The sequence below is a fragment of the Marmota flaviventris genome, chromosome 6 (genome assembly GCF_047511675.1).
Source record: "Marmota flaviventris isolate mMarFla1 chromosome 6, mMarFla1.hap1, whole genome shotgun sequence".
Lineage (NCBI taxonomy): Eukaryota > Metazoa > Chordata > Mammalia > Rodentia > Sciuridae > Marmota > Marmota flaviventris.
In genome coordinates, this window is record NC_092503.1 from 147,169,301 (window position 1) to 147,186,595 (window position 17,295).

Here is a 17,295-nt window from a genome sequence, read left to right on the forward strand (position 1 = left end):
CTCAGATTCAATGATTCCGATCAAAAGTGGAAGGTGAGTTGACCCCTGACTCAGCCTCCTGGGTGCTGACACACGAGAGCTGCCTCCAGCACACACACCCCTCTAACATACCCATTCACGCTTCACATCCCACAAATCCTGCAGGTACCTAAATTAGGAGCACCTGAGCTGAGAAAATGAGAAAGAACTGGAACTGCTGCTGCTTTTAAATCTTTATTTGCCACTTGTTTTCTTTATCCCACCAATGCAAATTGTGGAGAAGAGCGAGGGGCCGCCTTTGGAGCCACACAGGCGAGCAGGCAGAGGGATGTGACCCCCTGGCCCCAGCGTCTTGTAAGCAGTAACGGGGATCTGCTGGGTGGGCCAGGGTAATGGCCGCCAAACCTGCTGGAAGGCCCAGCAGGGAAGACTGCCTCCCAACTCCCACAGTAGTTTGTCTTTTAAAACACTAGGAACAGTTGCATTCATTGTCCTTTTCTTTTTCTTTTTTTGCTTTAATAATAAAAAAGAAAAACCAAAACCTTCTATAATTTATAAGCTATTTTTGCTATCTACATTATATATAAAATATAGACTCTGTTTATAACACACATCTTTTCCCCTTGATAAATAACTCTTTAAAATATCTAGTATACATGCCTTGACTTTTTATATATAAGTTTGCTTTTATACATATACATACATATATACTCATGTTTGTAAAACACAATAAATACATACTTGACAACGACGACCCAACCAATGCAATTTTGGTTTAAAAAAAACAAAACACATACACACAAAACAAATGAAAAGCACCAGGCAGCAAACAGACAGTCAAAATTGCTAGAAACTTCTCCCACCCCTGGACAAGGCACAGGGCAGAATAAGGAGCAGGTCAGATCACAAGCCTTTGTTTCGTAACCTGGGATTAGACTCAGCATCACAAATAAATTACTGCATTTATAAGGAGGAACCAAGGGACTCATTCAATGATTTAGCCCTTGAGGTGGCTGCAGAGGACAGCAAGAACTGGACAGAGAAGGGGAGAGACAGAGACGTCAAGACTCCATGGCTCTGTGTACTTCCTGCCAATACCTGCCCAGGTGAGCTTGGATTGCTGCACAAAGCATCAGGCCATTGCATTCAGCAGGTTCTTTTTGTTATTCTATTCACTGCTGGTGGAAACAGAGAGGACTGTAGCAGATTCCAGAGTTTTCAATAATGCAACACCTTAGGAGCCTGAAGGAGAGCCAGCCTCTTTGGCCTGCCTCAAGGGCTCTAGCAGATAAGCATGGGGACACTGGAGAGGAAAATGTCAGCAGGCTACTACTTTCCGCTCTTAACTGATATGATCGTGCTCACTCAGCTATGGCACTGACTTTACAGCCAGATTCCAATGGGAACACCAAACCCATCATTTACTTAGAGAAGCACGGGAGGTCTCAATTCCTCTGTAGAGAAGTTCCAGAAACCCCAGTCCATCTGGACTGTCCCCACTGGTGGAGACTCTGGGCTCACAATGCAAATACATGAGACTTATCTTTCATCACCCTCCTTCCTCTCCCCAAAAAGGAATTGAAATGTGGAGTTCTGATAGTTGATCCCCCCTCACTCCACAAGCTACTCAATGTCATGACTTCTCCCTGTCAACTCCAGGGCTTTACAGGCACTGAGTGGAGAAAAAATCCTGAGCTAGTCCGAGCGAGCCTCAGGAAATCCCAAAGGTGAAAATCTGAATGAATGTCCCCTATCCTTGCCAAAGAAAACGCCAATTAGAGATTACTCACATTACAATTACAATGGAAAATTTTTAAAAGCTAGTTTTCTGAGTATATTTGAGATATAACTGAGTTCATGAAAAGTGAATTTACCTGTAAGAGCTCAGGGAATGCAGTGCAATGCAGTCCCAACCTCTCTACCAAATAGGGAACCTCAGACCAGTCACTGCCCCTCCCTTAGCCACCATTCCCCATCCAAATCTCTGAGAGTGCTGTGTGAGGCAGGGTGAGACTCAGAGTCAGGAAACTGGGCTGGGGTGATGTTAGCCACCATTTACCCTCTCTGGGATACAAGATGAGGGACTAAATGTATTAGATGTTGAAGTCCCTTCACATGAACTGGATTTACTATGTCCCCAGGATGTCATCAGCAAAGCTGATTTCCTCCTATGCTCATCAAAAGAAAAGAGATCAGATCAGAAGCCCCATCTATAATCACAGGTCAAATCCAAGAGCTGCAACTATAAGACAAGATGTAGAGAGTAAAAAATACAAATGTACAAATGCACGGCTCTAATCCCAGTCACAAGAAATCAACCCTGAAAGCCCCACTCCCTGAGAAAAGATATTTTCCTATATTATACTCATGCCCCCCAAAGCAAAATCTAAGGCCATCTCTGATAGTCAGCCAACAATGTTTTGAAAATCTCCAACTCTGTGGTTTTCTAAGTTTTTGTACATTTTTTTGTACTACAACCAAAGATAAAATTAGGAAGTTCGTTTTAAAGGAAGTTGAGTGCTATTTCCATTTGGGGAGGAAAAGAAAAATTGATCATTTCTATTTGCAGCTCTAATAACGAACTTTCTGGCAAAACACCAAATGTTGAATCCTGCTCGACAGGAGGGAGCCTCAGCAGAGAAGTGGACTCCAGGTCTCACTGGAGTCCACTCAGCACAGGGGGAGGGCAGCCCCTCTCCAGGGCTTGAAGGGCAGAAACAGAACTGGGTTTGGAGAAAAAGGTGGTAAATTCCAGTGAGTTCACTTCTGCCTCCTGGCTGGTTTTTGGACAGTTGCTTTCTAGTGTGTCAAAAGGGATGATAACACCCAGTAGGGCTGTTCTTATGGACTGAATGAGATGCTCTGCATACTGTATCTGCTGCCAGGTAGACCACACTAGATCTGAGGTGCCCCATGATGCAATCCTCCCAGCAAGGGGAGAAGTCTTGGAGAAACAGTGATCCCAGCCTCCAAAGTTTCCAAATAAGCCCAGGGCATTCCCTTAACACTGTGCCTGCCTGAACAGAACCCTGACCTGCATCTTCTCTGAGAATTTGGAATTTAGGACTTTTGTAGAGGCATCTACACAACGAAAGGTACCAGACAGTCAAAGGGAAACTGAACGTGAAGACCTTAAAGGGTTGCCTCCATTACAGCAGGCCCTTGAAACACATTAAAGAAATGTGCTGGGTTATTACTGGGAATTAGTCCTAGATCAAAGTCAGCAGATGGTACCCAGACCCCTGAGGGTGCCAAGCTGAAACAAAGTCTTCAGGAATTTCAGTCTCACCTTGCTGCTTACCAGTCTTTGCATGTGGTAGGACAAGGGCAGAAGGAACACTAAAGTATCCTAAACTCATTTGCTGTCATTTTTGTACTAAAATATGAGCTACCTAGGTCTTTTCTTCCTCGTTTCTGTATCAACCTACTACATGCATTTCAGTAGATAAAATTTGAGTATACTTACTAAAAGTATTTTTCATGCTTCTTTTAAAGTATATGCCTTTTATATCCCCTGGCCTCAAACAAGAATTTTTGTATATTACAGAGCTCAGAGGCCTTTGCGTGGGGTAGGGGGAATCTCTACAGTGTTATGGTTAAGTACAGAAACACAAAATGGAAACTCAAAGAACATCTACTTAGACTACAAATGATGTAGAAAAATGAAACCTGTGGAGTCACCTAGTTTTATTTCCCTTCATCCTTAATCACAGCCTTTCAGGCAAGCTAGGAAAAAAATAATTCTTTCTACAGTTTTCACAAAAACTACTTCTCCAAAGGGCAATTTAGAACAGAAACCCAAATAGTCCAGAAATGGGGCCCTTTGCTCCAACTAGCACTGGGATACTTTTCATCCACCACATCTCCCAATTTTGAAGTGTGTCAACCTATCAGGGAACATAACCATGTCATGGAATTTCTGCTAACAAACCCCACCATGTTGCAGTAGGGGCCCAGGGAACAGGGTGATTCTTCCAAGAAAAGCAAGATTTATTCTTTTGTCCTAGAAGATGAACATTTCCCTGGTGCTTAGATACATCCAGGACTATTCCTGTGTGTAGGAGCAGCCTGGGGGCTTTGAAGTGTATCGACTCCAGGGAGGAGGACGGAGGACACCTCTATTGGGACTGTTCCTTTTCAAATGTTGCCCATTTAGAGGCTGGGAGTGGCCTCCAGGGCCTTTAATTCCCTTCTAGTTCTATTGCTGGTTATCCGAAAGGAAGTCTACACCCCAGCTGTACGCCAAAGACACCTGTTTGACTTCAGAAATCTGTGAACAAAAGCTACGTAGACTTACGAGGACTAGTCCCCACACCCAGCCTCACAAATGTATTATGGGATGGGGGTGTGTGTGAAAAGTTAGCAAAGACAACAATAATTCCACATTTCAAAATGTACTTGACTTGGTCTTTCTTTCAAGGTCAGACCTGAATTTTAAAAAACTGATTTGGGGGACATTTGATGATGGTAAGTATTTACAAATGAGTATATGGGCCCATGCGATTAGCCGTTCCCTTTTGGCACTGCCCACTCTTGAGCTTGCAGTTGGCTGTCGCTAATGGAAGCTGGAAAAGTGGGTGAAAATACAAGACAGCCAGGGGGCAAGTAGAAGATTTTCCACCTTCAGCCTGATCCGCCCTGACATACAGCCCTCCGAGGCCTCCAAACCCCCATTTTAGAAACACTGAAAATCATGTTCCTTGTTATCTTTTTTGATAGATATTCAGTAGTTTTCAGGTGTCAGAATTCTAGAAGCCAAAGCTAAGGGAAAGAGCCTTGTCTTCTCATCTTAAGAGAACTCTGAGTGGAACTGAAGGCTTCCCTTTTCAATCTACCAAGCTGGGAAGCCCAGCTTGGTGTTGGAGCCCAAAGCAACTCCAGGGCTATGCTCATTTTCCCTGTTTGGGGACTCACACTGCAACCCTGGGGCACAGTGGCTGACCCAGGGCAGCGTGGGAACTTGCAGTCAGACCCACACTTGGTGCGGCGTTGTGTGAATGGCTCTCACTCATTCCGCCATTCCTGGAAAGGTTATAAATCAGTTTTTGCATTGTTGACAAGCTCAGAGGGAGGGTTTACTCTCTGCCTCACCTGTTCCCGTGCAGTGTGTGTTCTTGCTCACCCCTTTCAGCTTAAGGGAACCCTGCTCTCTGCTGCCATTCCTGATCTTTCCAACATCAGCCAAGGGACAATGCTTCCTTACCCCACAGGGAGAAGGATAAGGAACCAGACATGCCCTAGGGCTCCCCATGAGGAAGATCAATCAAGGAAGCTAAACCCTTTGCTTCTAAGGAGTTTCCCTTCAGACACTTCAAGTAGACTAAAAAGTGGCCTCACCTACCCAACCCACTTCCATCTCTCCCTAGACTGATAGGCTTATGAGGACATGAGATGATGTGCCATCTCCTGCCAGTGGCAGGTGTGGCAGGAGCCTGGCTCCCATGGCCTTGCCCCCTGATGCAGGGCCATTTGGCTTGCAAAGGAGGCCAAGGTGTGGGGGTGGATGAGGTAGGGAGGGAAGCAACCCCTCCTAGCTTCTCAGTAAAGGGCAGCAGAGGCAGCGAGCCTTCTTCCCACTCATGCAAAACCTGGCAAAAGACGTGTGGAGGACGGCAGGCTCTTCTGCCTACGCCCTGGCTGTGAGCTCAGCCCACCGACACTCTTTATTGGGGGCCCTTACCTGGGCTGGGGCTCACCTTCTCAGATACCATCTACTCGTGTTCTGTCCCCAACTCCCACGATCCCCATGACCACCACCCTCTCACCCTTATGTGTTTCCCCTTCTCTGGGCCCCGCACAGAAGGTCGAAGTCCTGCAGGTCCTTAGTCTGTGCTAACAGTAAAGGGACATCCGGCTGCGGCGCATGGCCTCGCTGATCAGGTAGGCGGGACTCAGCTCCGGCTCCTCCGTCATGATGGCAATGTTCTGCCACTCGCCGGTCTGGCTGGACCTCTTGATGGTGTCCACCACACACAGCGCGTACAGGCAGTCGTCGAAGGTGGCGGCCATGGTGAGAGGCCGCCCGTCCCACGTGCGCCGGTCGTCCTGGTCCTGGAAGGCCTGGCGCACGGCCTGCATCATCTTCATGGTGCCACGAAGGTAGGGCGAGGGGATGTCGCTGAAGGCCTTCTCGGGCAGCAGGGAGTTGCTCACGGGCGTGGCATCCTGCAGCAGCAGCTCCTGCTCGGGGGCACTGTTGCGCTGCCCGTACAGGTCGGTGCCCACCGCCAGCAGGCGCCCGGCCGAGCCCACCACAGTCACATCCTGCTTGAACTCGCCGGGCACATTGAAGTTGAGGGTGACGGTGCAGCACACCCCGCCCTCCAGCACCATCTGGAAGGTGCAGAAGTCGTCACTGGTGATCTGGCGGATGCCCTTGATGTGGTCTGTCTGCTTGACAAAGGTCTTGAGCAGCCCGTGGACCTTGACGGCTTTCTGGCCGGTGAGGAAGGTGAGCAGGTCAATGATGTAGGTGCCCACCGAGTGCAGGCCGCCGCCGCCCATCAGGTCGTCGCAGCTCCAGTTGTACTTCTTGCCCAGCAGGCTGCCGCTGTGCACCTGCACCTCGCACACCAGCAGCTCGCCCACGTAGCCCTCCTCGATCAGCTGCTTCATGCGCACGAAGGCCGGCAGGAAGCGCAGCACGTTGCCCATGATGCTCATGAGCTTGGGGTAGTAATGTGCTGCTGACATCATGCGGAAGGCATCCAGCGGTGTGGCTGTGCGGTCACAGATGACGTTCTTGCCGATGCCTGCGGGCGGGAGCAAGGACAGCGGGTCAGTGTTCACGGTGGAGTGAGCGGTAGGGGGCGCTGTGGCCGCCGGGGCGGGAACCACACCTGAGCAGAGCGCCCCCTGCCAGGTTATTTTTAAAAAATATTTTCTAACACCTTTCATTTATATAAAAAATACATCCTACATATTTCAATATTAATTTGGGGAGTATTGGGGATTGAACCCTGGGACACTTTACCACTGAGCCACATCCCCAGCTCTTTGAGACAGAGTTTCAATATTATTTTAAATAAGTTAAGGTATTTAATTTTAATATAAAGCCATGGTATTGACTTAAATAGTAAGTTTTACTTTAATGTATTTATATAGCCTGTATTTTTAGAAATATTTTAAATGTCTGGCATAAAATGCTCTAATATTTATATAAATCTATATTCATTTTACATGTATAAAATATATTAATTTATATTTTAATATTTACATATAAATTATGGTTGTATTAATACATATACAAAATATTTTGCTAAACTATGAAATGCTTTACAATAACTTTTACTAAAGATCTATTAATTTAAAAATCCTACATAGAATATAATCTGGATAGAAACAGGATATAAGCAAATCCTAGCCCAGGGAATGTGATTGACACCCTGTGAAGGTGTAAGCTTTGGGTACTGTCGCCCCCTCCCTCCCCCAAGTCCCCCAGGATGGTATCTGGAATGTTATCTTGTTTATTTTGCATTCTGGATTAAGACTGGCCCTAATCACGGATGTTTGTTTAGTGTTTTTCTAGTCCCATAAAGAACACATATTCATTATATCTGGGGTGGGCAGTGCCTGGTTCCTTCCCCACCCCCATCTGCCTCAGGGTGGAGTTTGTTGCTTTTGGCCAGCAGAGTGCTGGCCAAATAAGAATTAGTCTTGTGTGATGTCTATCGTGGGTTTATAAATTACACGGAGCTGCAAGATGAGCCCTTTAGGAGACTAAGTGGTTCTGGGTCTGGAGAAAACAAAGGATCAAAGGAAAGCAGAGTGACAAGGAATGAGAAAGGGATTTATTCTGCAGAAGCAGAGTCAGGGAAGAAGAAAAACAACCCTACTAGCCTGGGGAAACAGCCAACTGGAACAACAACAGAAAACTGTACAGGTGCTAGCAAGCCAGATAAGACGGATGCCAGGTGAGAGGACGTGCGGGGCGGGGACCGGGTCAAGTTCTCTGTGGTGCCCTCATTAGACCTTCAGATGGAGACCCAGGCACTCCAGCCACAGATGAGGGAAGGGCCCCAAAGAAACTGGGGTAATGAGACACATCCCCAGGTCCTAACTGAACATTTGATTGACAAAAATTGATAAGCTCTTGAAACAAGTTGAGCTGAGATGGGGTTTTGCCCAAGTCTGCAATTACAGATGCCTGACCAGTAGGGGGCGCCACGACAAGGCTGTAGACTGGCACTTGGCACTCTCATTTTCTCCAAGGAAGAATCAGCTGAACAGCAGAAGTGATGGGGCAAAGGGGAGAAAAGACGTACGAACGATAGTCACCAACTTCCACATGCACACCTAGTTCTGGCCCCAAGTGGAAGTCTGGAGCCTGCAGAGTGACCAAATACCCTTTTAACTCCTAGCAGCCAGGTGCAGACTGAAGCACTGGCAGTGACTGAATCACTGGAAGTGCCATGTACCTGCATGACAGAATGTTCCCAGCAAATATGATCTTGTAGGCATTAAGTTCATGTTGCCAGTTATATGTAAACAGGTTGGTAGGTCACTGAAGGGGCAGGTAAAAATTCTGCCAATCCCTGCCTCACACCTGTTGGGTGTAGGCTCCGGCCTCTGCTACACCCAGACCAGTACCTGACTGCCATCTCCTTAGTTTAATGATCATATGAATGACACTCAAAGAAGTTTACTTTTTCTATTATAAAAAACTATAAAATAACAAAAGGAGAAAAGGATAAGTAGAGGAAAACATTCACCTTCCTCTAAACACTCACTCCAAACAATCACTGAATGGGTAATTATTGGCCACTCTATAGATGAAATGATTCTGCTGAAAGTTCCAGAAAATGCAAGAGGATCACACAAATTCTGCTTCATCCTGAAATTTGTGCCGGGATTCCCATGAATACAGGAACCCCTCTCCTTGGACTATTGTTACATATTGTGGTTTCAAACTATCCAGTAGGGTCCTCAAGGATAAAGACTGGGTCTGTCATTCATGAAGTCTTTCCTATGCTCACAGTCCTAACAGTATGTCCTGAATGTGGCAGAGACACAGCAAATGTTGTCACCTGACCTCACCTCTCTGCCTGCCATCTTTTGTGACATCCATGCTTTATAGATGGGTCTTGGTAACACCTTCACATACAAAGTCTCAACAATTGCAAGAAATGTCTAGGAATCCATCTAAGCTTTGTGCCCAAAGATGCTGTTCACTGTGTGACAATCTAGGAATACAGCAACTGCCCAAGAATGGGTAGGAAAACTGGAGACCAGCCATATAATAGAATACTGGGCAGTCACAGAATCTGATGCCTAGGAAGACTGTCCAGGGGCCAGCAAGATGACTGTGATGTCACGGTCCTTGAAAAGGCTCTATTCATAAACTACTATGATCTCAATTTGCTTTAAAGAGACAGAAGGAGAAACCTCGTAAAGGAATACCTCAATGCTTGTAGTGGTGAATGCTGATCAGTAGGACGATGAGTGGGTTTTCTTTCTCTTGTATTTTTGAAGCTGGGGATGGAACCCCTGGGCCTTGTGCATGCTAGCAGGTGCTTTACCACCGAGCTACATCCCCAGCACCAACATTATCCCATAGTTTCTAACGTTAAAAAAAAAAAAGACTAATAATCTTTTTTTTATATCTTAACTGGTGAGATGGGACCTTTGAAGGACAGCACTCACAGTGACAGCAAAAAGACCCTCGAGAGTCTCTGATGGACGGGCAGCTCCAGTTCTTACGGACCTGAACTTCATTAGCTTCAGTAGCTAGGCTCTGTTACCTACTCTCCGGCTCCAATTGCTCAGAACCTCTTTATACGGGGGGAAAGACTGCCCTGGTCTCACCTTGCATAGCCCAGGGGACAGTCCACTTCCTCACTCCCAGAGAACAACTTTAGCAAAGGGACAGGAAGGCCATCCCTGCCGCCCTGTATCCATACGCCTCACAGAGAACCACACCAGACACGCCTGCTTTAGGTTTCAATTTACACTGTCTTGCAGCAAAATGTGGTGCCCTCCTTCCAAGACAAAAGATCAAAACCTTCAGGCCTTCAGACACTCTTACAGAAAATCATGCTGCATAGAATTCAGCAAAAGCACTTCAGACAGATGGATTCCATTTCACGCCGAGTATAGTCAGTGCTGGGAAAACAAGAAGTGCCTGGAAAACGTGTTTTGTGTTTTGCCAAGGCCTGATGGCTTCCAAGCAGGGCAGTTCAGCTAAGCTCTCTGCAGTCACAGTGATATCAGAGGAACAGGCGAGCTGTCGGGCATGCTGGTGACAAGTGGCCGTCCCTGGCTGCTTCCACCCAGATCGCACACTCCAGGCTCAGCTTGCTCCCTTGGGGGTCTGTCCCTGTGCCCAAAAATGGGTGTCTTGGAGGTGGCCATGAGTGGTGGCAAAACACACACAGGGACTGCCCTGGATCTTCTGAGGAGCCCTGCTAGCCCTTCTCTGTGTAGACCATGACCCCTTTGTAAGAGGAAAGAGGGCTTCAGCCAGGTCTTTTGGGGAGCTTTGGACTTGATCCAACCTGATTTTTCAAGACAAGACTCCTTCTTCAACAAATAAAGTAAGAGCTATGTGCCGTCAAACAGAGATGGATAACTTCCCATCTATTCACGGAGCTGAGGTTGGAACAGTGGGAGACTGACAGGGAGCCCTCAGAAGGTGCAAGTTCTCCCAGCAAAGCAGGGTGCCTGCTCTCTGTCAGAAGCACTTAAATTCAGTAATTTCCAAAGTAACTGCACTGCCCTCCTGGGGGATAGGGGCACTTGGCTTCCTCCAAGCTACAGAGCGTGCTTTCTGTAACTGAGCTGAAGTACCCATGGCCCTCTTGAGCGTGCATGCTAGAGAAAGACACCAAATGCCACCTGCAATCAGCTGCCCCTTCACTCTCTGAGCTCAGGCTCTGCAAGTCAGAGGTCGGTCCTGGCTCACATCTGTGCATCTCTTGATGCAAATGTTGCCCACCAGGAGCTTGGGCAAGGGGTTTCTCAGTGACACCTCTAGACAAAGACCCAGGCTCTCTGCTCTCCCACAGAGCAGGTGCTCTTTGCTGATCAGGGAGGCTCTTGCAACCCAGATACTGGACCTATTCCCTAACATAATCAGCCTGGAACTTCAAAGCATGTCTCCCTGCCAGCACATTTCCAATTACATACTCCCTTATCTAATCACGCTGGAAATCTCTGAGGCCAGTGCTACTTTCCCACCAGTTCCTCCTGATTATTCCACTTGTGTTGACAGCCCCTTATCTTGTGGAAGCCAACACAGACACTGGTCCTACAGACCAGCTTGCAACTGTCCCAGCATACAGGCAGAGCCCTCCAAAGAAATCCCATCAGACAGGGCTTCCCAAGTTTCCCAGCAATTTGCAGAGAGACGTCTTGCTCTGCATTTCAAGCGGGAAACTCATCATCTTCACGATATCTGATACCTGTTCCTTCAATGTTCCTGGCACTGGGACCAGCAAATGAAGAGGAAAGCTGATTGGGAGCCACAACCTAGTAGAGAAGAACAACCAGGAAGTGAGAAAATACAGGCTGCAAATCTAAGAGACAGAGGAACAATGAGAAGGTGGGCTGCTCAGCTGATTTGGACCAGGAAAGCAGCTCTACTGGATAGATGACATGTCATCAGGGTTCTGAAGCATGTGCAGGAGTTTGCCTGTTTATCAGATGTGCAAGTCATCCTTCAGATGTTGCTCCGTTTAGAAAGTGGGATCTGAGAAATCTCTACAACTGGACTGTTCACAAAGATTGTGAATGTCCTGATGTGTAATTTTCTGAGGAAAAGGGCCTTTGGATTCTTGAGAGTCTAGCATTCAAACAAAGATTAAGCAGATCTGGAGCTCAGAAGAGTAAGAAGGCACATCAAAGACCAACATCTGGTTTTAGCAGAACTAGGCACTGTATGTGAACAGCTGGGGTTACTTGTGATCTCTCCACCCAGCACCCAGAGACCTGGGACCTTCCATTGGCTTCACTGGCTCACGACAACCCTCTGTGAAGTCCAACTCTATCTCCTGTCCTTGCTCCAACACAGGTGCACACACACCACTTCCTTTTTTCCACTTACAAAGTGCAAGAGAGTGGCCTCATCGTAAGCAGAGATGACTCATCAACTCCCACTGTGCTGCCCTGGCCCCTCCTCCGTGTAAGCTGGAGAAGAGCCCCATGCAGAGATGAAATCCCCAATCTTTAATCCCCACGAGAGTTCCTGACAAATACAACGCCCCAGCTCAAACCATTAGTCTGATCTGCGCAGAGTAATAATGACACACGATAGCAACTGCCGCCGCTTATTGAGCACTTTATGCAAGGGGGAGGGGCGAGTGTCTCCCACGCATTTGCATTTCTCCCACGACATAAAACCCCATGAGATGGCACTATTACTGTCTCCACCTTCCAGAGATGGGAACTGAGCCTCTGAGAAGGTGAGCATCTGGCCCAGTTCCTCCTCAGTGCAGCTGAGATTGAACCTGGATTGTCAGGCTTTGGAGCCAGCCTGGCCTCTGCCATCTGCCCACCCTGTCTTAGGTGTATCTAGCACCCATGTCACCCCCGCCAGTTCACACAGGTGCAGCGTCTCAGCTCACAGCAGGGGAGGGCTCCGGACAGAGCCCAATGAGTGGCTGCTGCAAGCAGCAGAAACCAGGGCAGACTGGTGGGGGCTGCTCAGCTGGGGGACAGCTGAAGTCCCAGAGCAACTTAAGTTTCCATCCTAATTTTGAACTTGAGATGGAAATGGGTCAGGGTGACCCACATTCGACTCCTTTGTCAAGGCCCCATGTCATCAATGGGCTCTGAAAGGAAGCAGCCCAGCTGACGGTGATGGGCTTGAGGCTGAACTGAATGATGGCCAAGGGCTTCTACCTGGAACCTGCCTTAGGGCAGCTCCTCTCCCGCTCACCCCCTCGATGCAAGCCTGTTTGTTGGCCAAGCCCTCTTTCTGCACAAGAGCCCATATGGTTCTTGGATTTTCTCAAGCTGCCTCCTCTGCATTAGTGTCACCTAGCCGCCGAGTCTCTCACATCCATAAGAGGGACAGGGCCAGGGGATCCCGCACATCTCCATCACTGCAGGTTCTGGATGAGACTGGGGTAAAGATAAGATGGGAGCAGGAGCCCCTGGCCAGCTGCTTCTCACGGGGCATTCCCAGGAGAGAGAAGGAAAACTACTTTTTACCATCCCAGGAGAGACAGACAGAGGGAAGCAATTCAGCATCAGCAGATAGATAATATGCAGGAGGCAGAGCCCTGCAGGCTAGGGGCCAGCTCCCCAGGTACATGGGCCTGGGCCACCCTTCCCTGCCTGTCGGTGGCACACACTGACTGGAGTGGAGGGGCCATTGAGATGGTAGGAGGTCCATGGAAGGACAGAGGACTGTGATCTCCAAAAGTTGAGTCCTGCTGCTTTGGTCTCAAATAGCCAAATAACACCCACTGTACTTCAGTGGTCACTACGCTGGGGGTCAGCCTGGAGTAGACACTCTTGAGCCTATACTGCCATTCCACACCTGGACAGGCCAAAGGGCACCAACTGGATCCAAGAGACGTAGCTAGAGCCACCTAAGCCACCCTTTCTCTGCAGAAAGTAGCCACCCCAGGAGAGGAGCGTACAAGGGGTGGAACGCGGAACCAGAGCCACCAAGAAAACGAGCTTCTCAAAACAGAAATGATACAGTTGGATGAGATCACAGGAAGGGGCTGTCATAACAAGAAAGAGAAACGTTGGGTTCCTTCTCCAGAGAAGGAAACTAGCAAGGCAGTGATCGGCCAAGCCGTGTGGTGCCTCTGTAGTCAGATGGCAGGTGCACTGGTGTGTGGCGTGGCAGTTCTCTTGTGCCACCACATTCAACTACCACAGACACACAGCAGCTTCACCCAACATCTGCTCACTATCTGTCAGATCACTAGGTCAGAAGTCCAGGGGGCTCAGCTGGGTCCCTGATTAGGGTTTCAGACAGCCATTCCGGAGAAGAATCTGCTTCCACGCTCATTCAGGGTGTTGGCTACATTCGGTTCCTTGGGGTTGTGGGACTGAGGTCCGTTTCCATACCAACAGTCCAGTACATCTCTGCCCTGTGCCCTGCATCCTCCAGCCAGCGAGAGAACACGGACACCATATCCTTCTCTCACTTGGCGTCTCTCTGACTCCCCTGGAGCCACCAGCTACAGAGGACTTTCCACCTTAACGCCCTCCTGTGATTAGATCATGCCCACCCAGACGGCCTCCTGTTTGAGGCCACCGAACTACTCACAGGGATCTTACCAGAAGGCGAAAGTCACGGACGTGCCAACCAGTGACTCTGGCCCAGCCTGCTCTTTTGTTCTGAGCTCTAGAAACTCCCCCCGGGGAAGTCTCCAGGACTGGGCCAACACAGAGTGCCTCTGACCTGTGTCTGCATTGCGTTCAAACCTCCCTTTGTTTCTGGACCTTTCAGTAGGTTTTACTCCATCGAAAAGAAAGTCTCAGTGAGGTACTCTGGAGTTTTAAAAATCTTTTTTGCACCTTCTTATTAACCAGGAGGTTGTGGCTCTGATGCCAGGCTCTCTGGGCAGTAGGAACAGGTGCAAGGTAGGGGATAAAGAGGGAATAACAGTGTTACACGCCCACTAGGTGTCATGGGTTCCCACAGGCTCATCTAAACACCACACGGGCACCATTAACCCCATTTATACAGAATGGGGAAACTGAGGCCTAGGGACTGTGGTTGCCCAAGCTCTGCTCTGCTCAGTGTGGCAGGTCCAGGCTGCACAGCTGGGCTACCATCCCCAGCCCGGCATTCCCCACCTAGAGAGTGGCTCCCTGCAAAGGATGGGAGCAGGACTAATGCCCGAAGCTATCAGAAGAATTAAGAAACCCTAAGCCCTGGATTTGTTGCAAAGTGACTGTGGATGGCCATGGAGGGAGGGCAGAGTCTTGCTAGATGCGGGAAGGGGGAGAGCAGGAAGAGCCAGGGGCTGGACGGGGGAACGCAAGGGTTGTTCCCCTGGAGAGCAGCCATCGAGTTGCTCCACATCCGGGACAGAAAACCAGCCAGAGAGCAACTGAAAGATGATTATCAGGAAGGACAGTAGCTGGGGAAACTGACCATTGTGGTGACGGGGTTAACACAGCCGAGGAAAGGAAGCCCCCAAGGGCTCCAGCCTGCTGCAAGTGGGCGCCTGCCATCTTGGCCAGAGGAACTGGCAGCAGTGGCTGTGCCCCATGCTTCACCTCCACGAAAGTGGGGTAGCAGGAGGAAAGTCACCGTGGGCCGTACTCACATGGCCTCAGAACTGCAGATCATTGGGGGGGATAAATACCTCGGGGTGGCCAAAACCCACCCAAACCCATCCAGTGCTCCACACTTCCTCCCACAGACACAGGGAGCCTCGTCCTTCAGCCAGAGGGGAAGGAAGGGTGTCAGCAGGAGAACCATGTTTCTTTATAGTCTTCAACTAGAGCAGTGTGACCTCTCCCACAGCCCGAGGTGAGCATCCAGGCTCCCCCAGGACAAGTGGTGGTGACTACCAACATGGGGTTCCCAGAGCATCTCCACCCAGTCACCGCCACAGTGTCCACAAGTCGGACGAGGCTTGGGGAGTGGGGGAAAGGCACTGAGGCTTGGAAACGGACCATATCCTACTGAGCCACGGGTGTCTGGGATGTTGGGGAGCTGGGTATGTCAGCGGGGGAGTGGACATCTGCCACTTGGGGAAGTTGCCCAGCCTCTGAATCTCCTTGCTATGCTGGGCTTGGGAAATTCCCCTCCTGAGGGTCTTGGTGGAAGGAACGGCTTCTCTCCCCTGCAGCAGCCAAGCCAGCAGCTTGTTTACCCAGCAGCCTTTGCAGCAAAGGCAGGGGCACACGCCTGGGTTTGCCAACCAGGGACACCACGTGGGCCTGGTACACAGGAGGAAGGTGGAGATCGGGGTAGCAGTGGGGAGCGACTTCTAAATTCTAGGCTGGGGTGGCAGCCCTGCCCGTGATGGCTTCTGTCACCCAGGGCCAGTATCACCAATTCCAACCATGGAACCAACTCTGACCATGCTGGATGGGGTCCCTGGGCCAGCTGCCGAGCCTTTCTTTGTTCCTCTGTTTTCCAAGCCTACTTCCTCAGCCCCCTGGATGTGTCTGTGAGGCTCTCATGTCCTTTCCGAAAATTCCATTCTGCTCAAATCAACCCCATAGATTGTTTGTTGGCAATTGGAATGTTTCTCGAGTAGCACAGGTTTCCAAGCTTTCTGGACCTTGTCTGAAAAGATTGATCTGAGTGCAGAGGAATCACTGAGTGCCTATTAATAAAGGAGCCCGGGATCCAGAGTGATTTATTAGACAGGGAGGGGAAATGGGGACCAGGGGGTGTGGACTGATGTTCTGATACCTGCATTTGCAACATCTGTGACCTGAGCCATTTAACATTGAGAAAACTCAGTTTCCATATCTATAAAAATCAGAATAATAATGCCTGCTTCAAATGGCTGCTTTGAGGATGGGACAACATAGGCACTGTCCGGACCCATGAAAAGTGGCCACAGACGTCTACTGGAGTCAATCATAGATCCGAAAATCAACAGCACAGGTCAGCTCTGAGAGCTGCAGGAATTCAAAACAAGCCAGAGGCAGGGAGGGGCGTATGACAGCGTGGGGGTGAGGGAGGTACAGACTCTAAGCAGTTCCAGGCCTGCCCTGGTGCAGAAGCCATCTGGACACAAAGCCGATATCTGGCCCTCCAGCTTCCCAAGATGCGGACAGTCCAGAAGGCGCAGCGCAGCCTATAGGAAAATAAGCCGTTAGGAAAAAGCCTCTCACCAGGACCAAGTCACTGCCGAACACTGCTGCAAATCAAATCCACGCTCCTCGCCAGGGCCCTGTGGGCTGGGTCCTGTGAATGAGAACCACAGGCAGAGCCACAGCCGTGGGTTGTGCCTGGGTGAGCGTTGAGATGCAGGCTGGCAGGAGAACTTTAGCCAATGTCAAGTTTGCTCCACGCCCCTCATGGCCTGGCAGAGGCAAGGGCTGGCATTACCGGCTCTCTGGGGTGAACCCAGGGAAACGAGGCTGGGCAAATGTAGGGCAAAGGCCACCTGAGAGTTTAACTGAGCACCTCATTAGCTGCTCCTCATAAATAAAGCTCAGCTGGACATGGAAGGCTACCGGTTAAACCTCTCCTGCCAAGGGACAAACTTTGCCCCGGGTCACAGCTGTTGTTTGGACAGCTCTGTGTTACTAACCTCCCCGGGCCTGGGTTCCTTGGGAAATACTCATGTCCTGCCAACAGTGCTTGGAACCTTAAAACTCGAAAACTGGGGACAAGGAGTGAATGACCAGAGGAGGTGTTTACAAAGCCTGACCCCTGATCCAAGC

At 49.4% G+C, this 17,295-nt stretch overlaps 1 protein-coding gene across 1 annotated transcript in view; it reads right to left on the minus strand.

Moving 5' to 3' along the window:
• Nucleotides 1-200: 200 nt before the first annotated feature.
• Nucleotides 201-17,295, minus strand: part of Gfod1 (Gfo/Idh/MocA-like oxidoreductase domain containing 1) — a 100,424-nt gene continuing 83,329 nt past the window's right edge. The window contains exon 2 of the mRNA XM_027948109.3: nucleotides 201-6,731. Within this exon, the coding sequence (XP_027803910.1) occupies nucleotides 5,812-6,731 (920 nt within the window). The 3' untranslated portion in view covers nucleotides 201-5,811. The remainder of the gene's footprint in view (nucleotides 6,732-17,295) is intronic.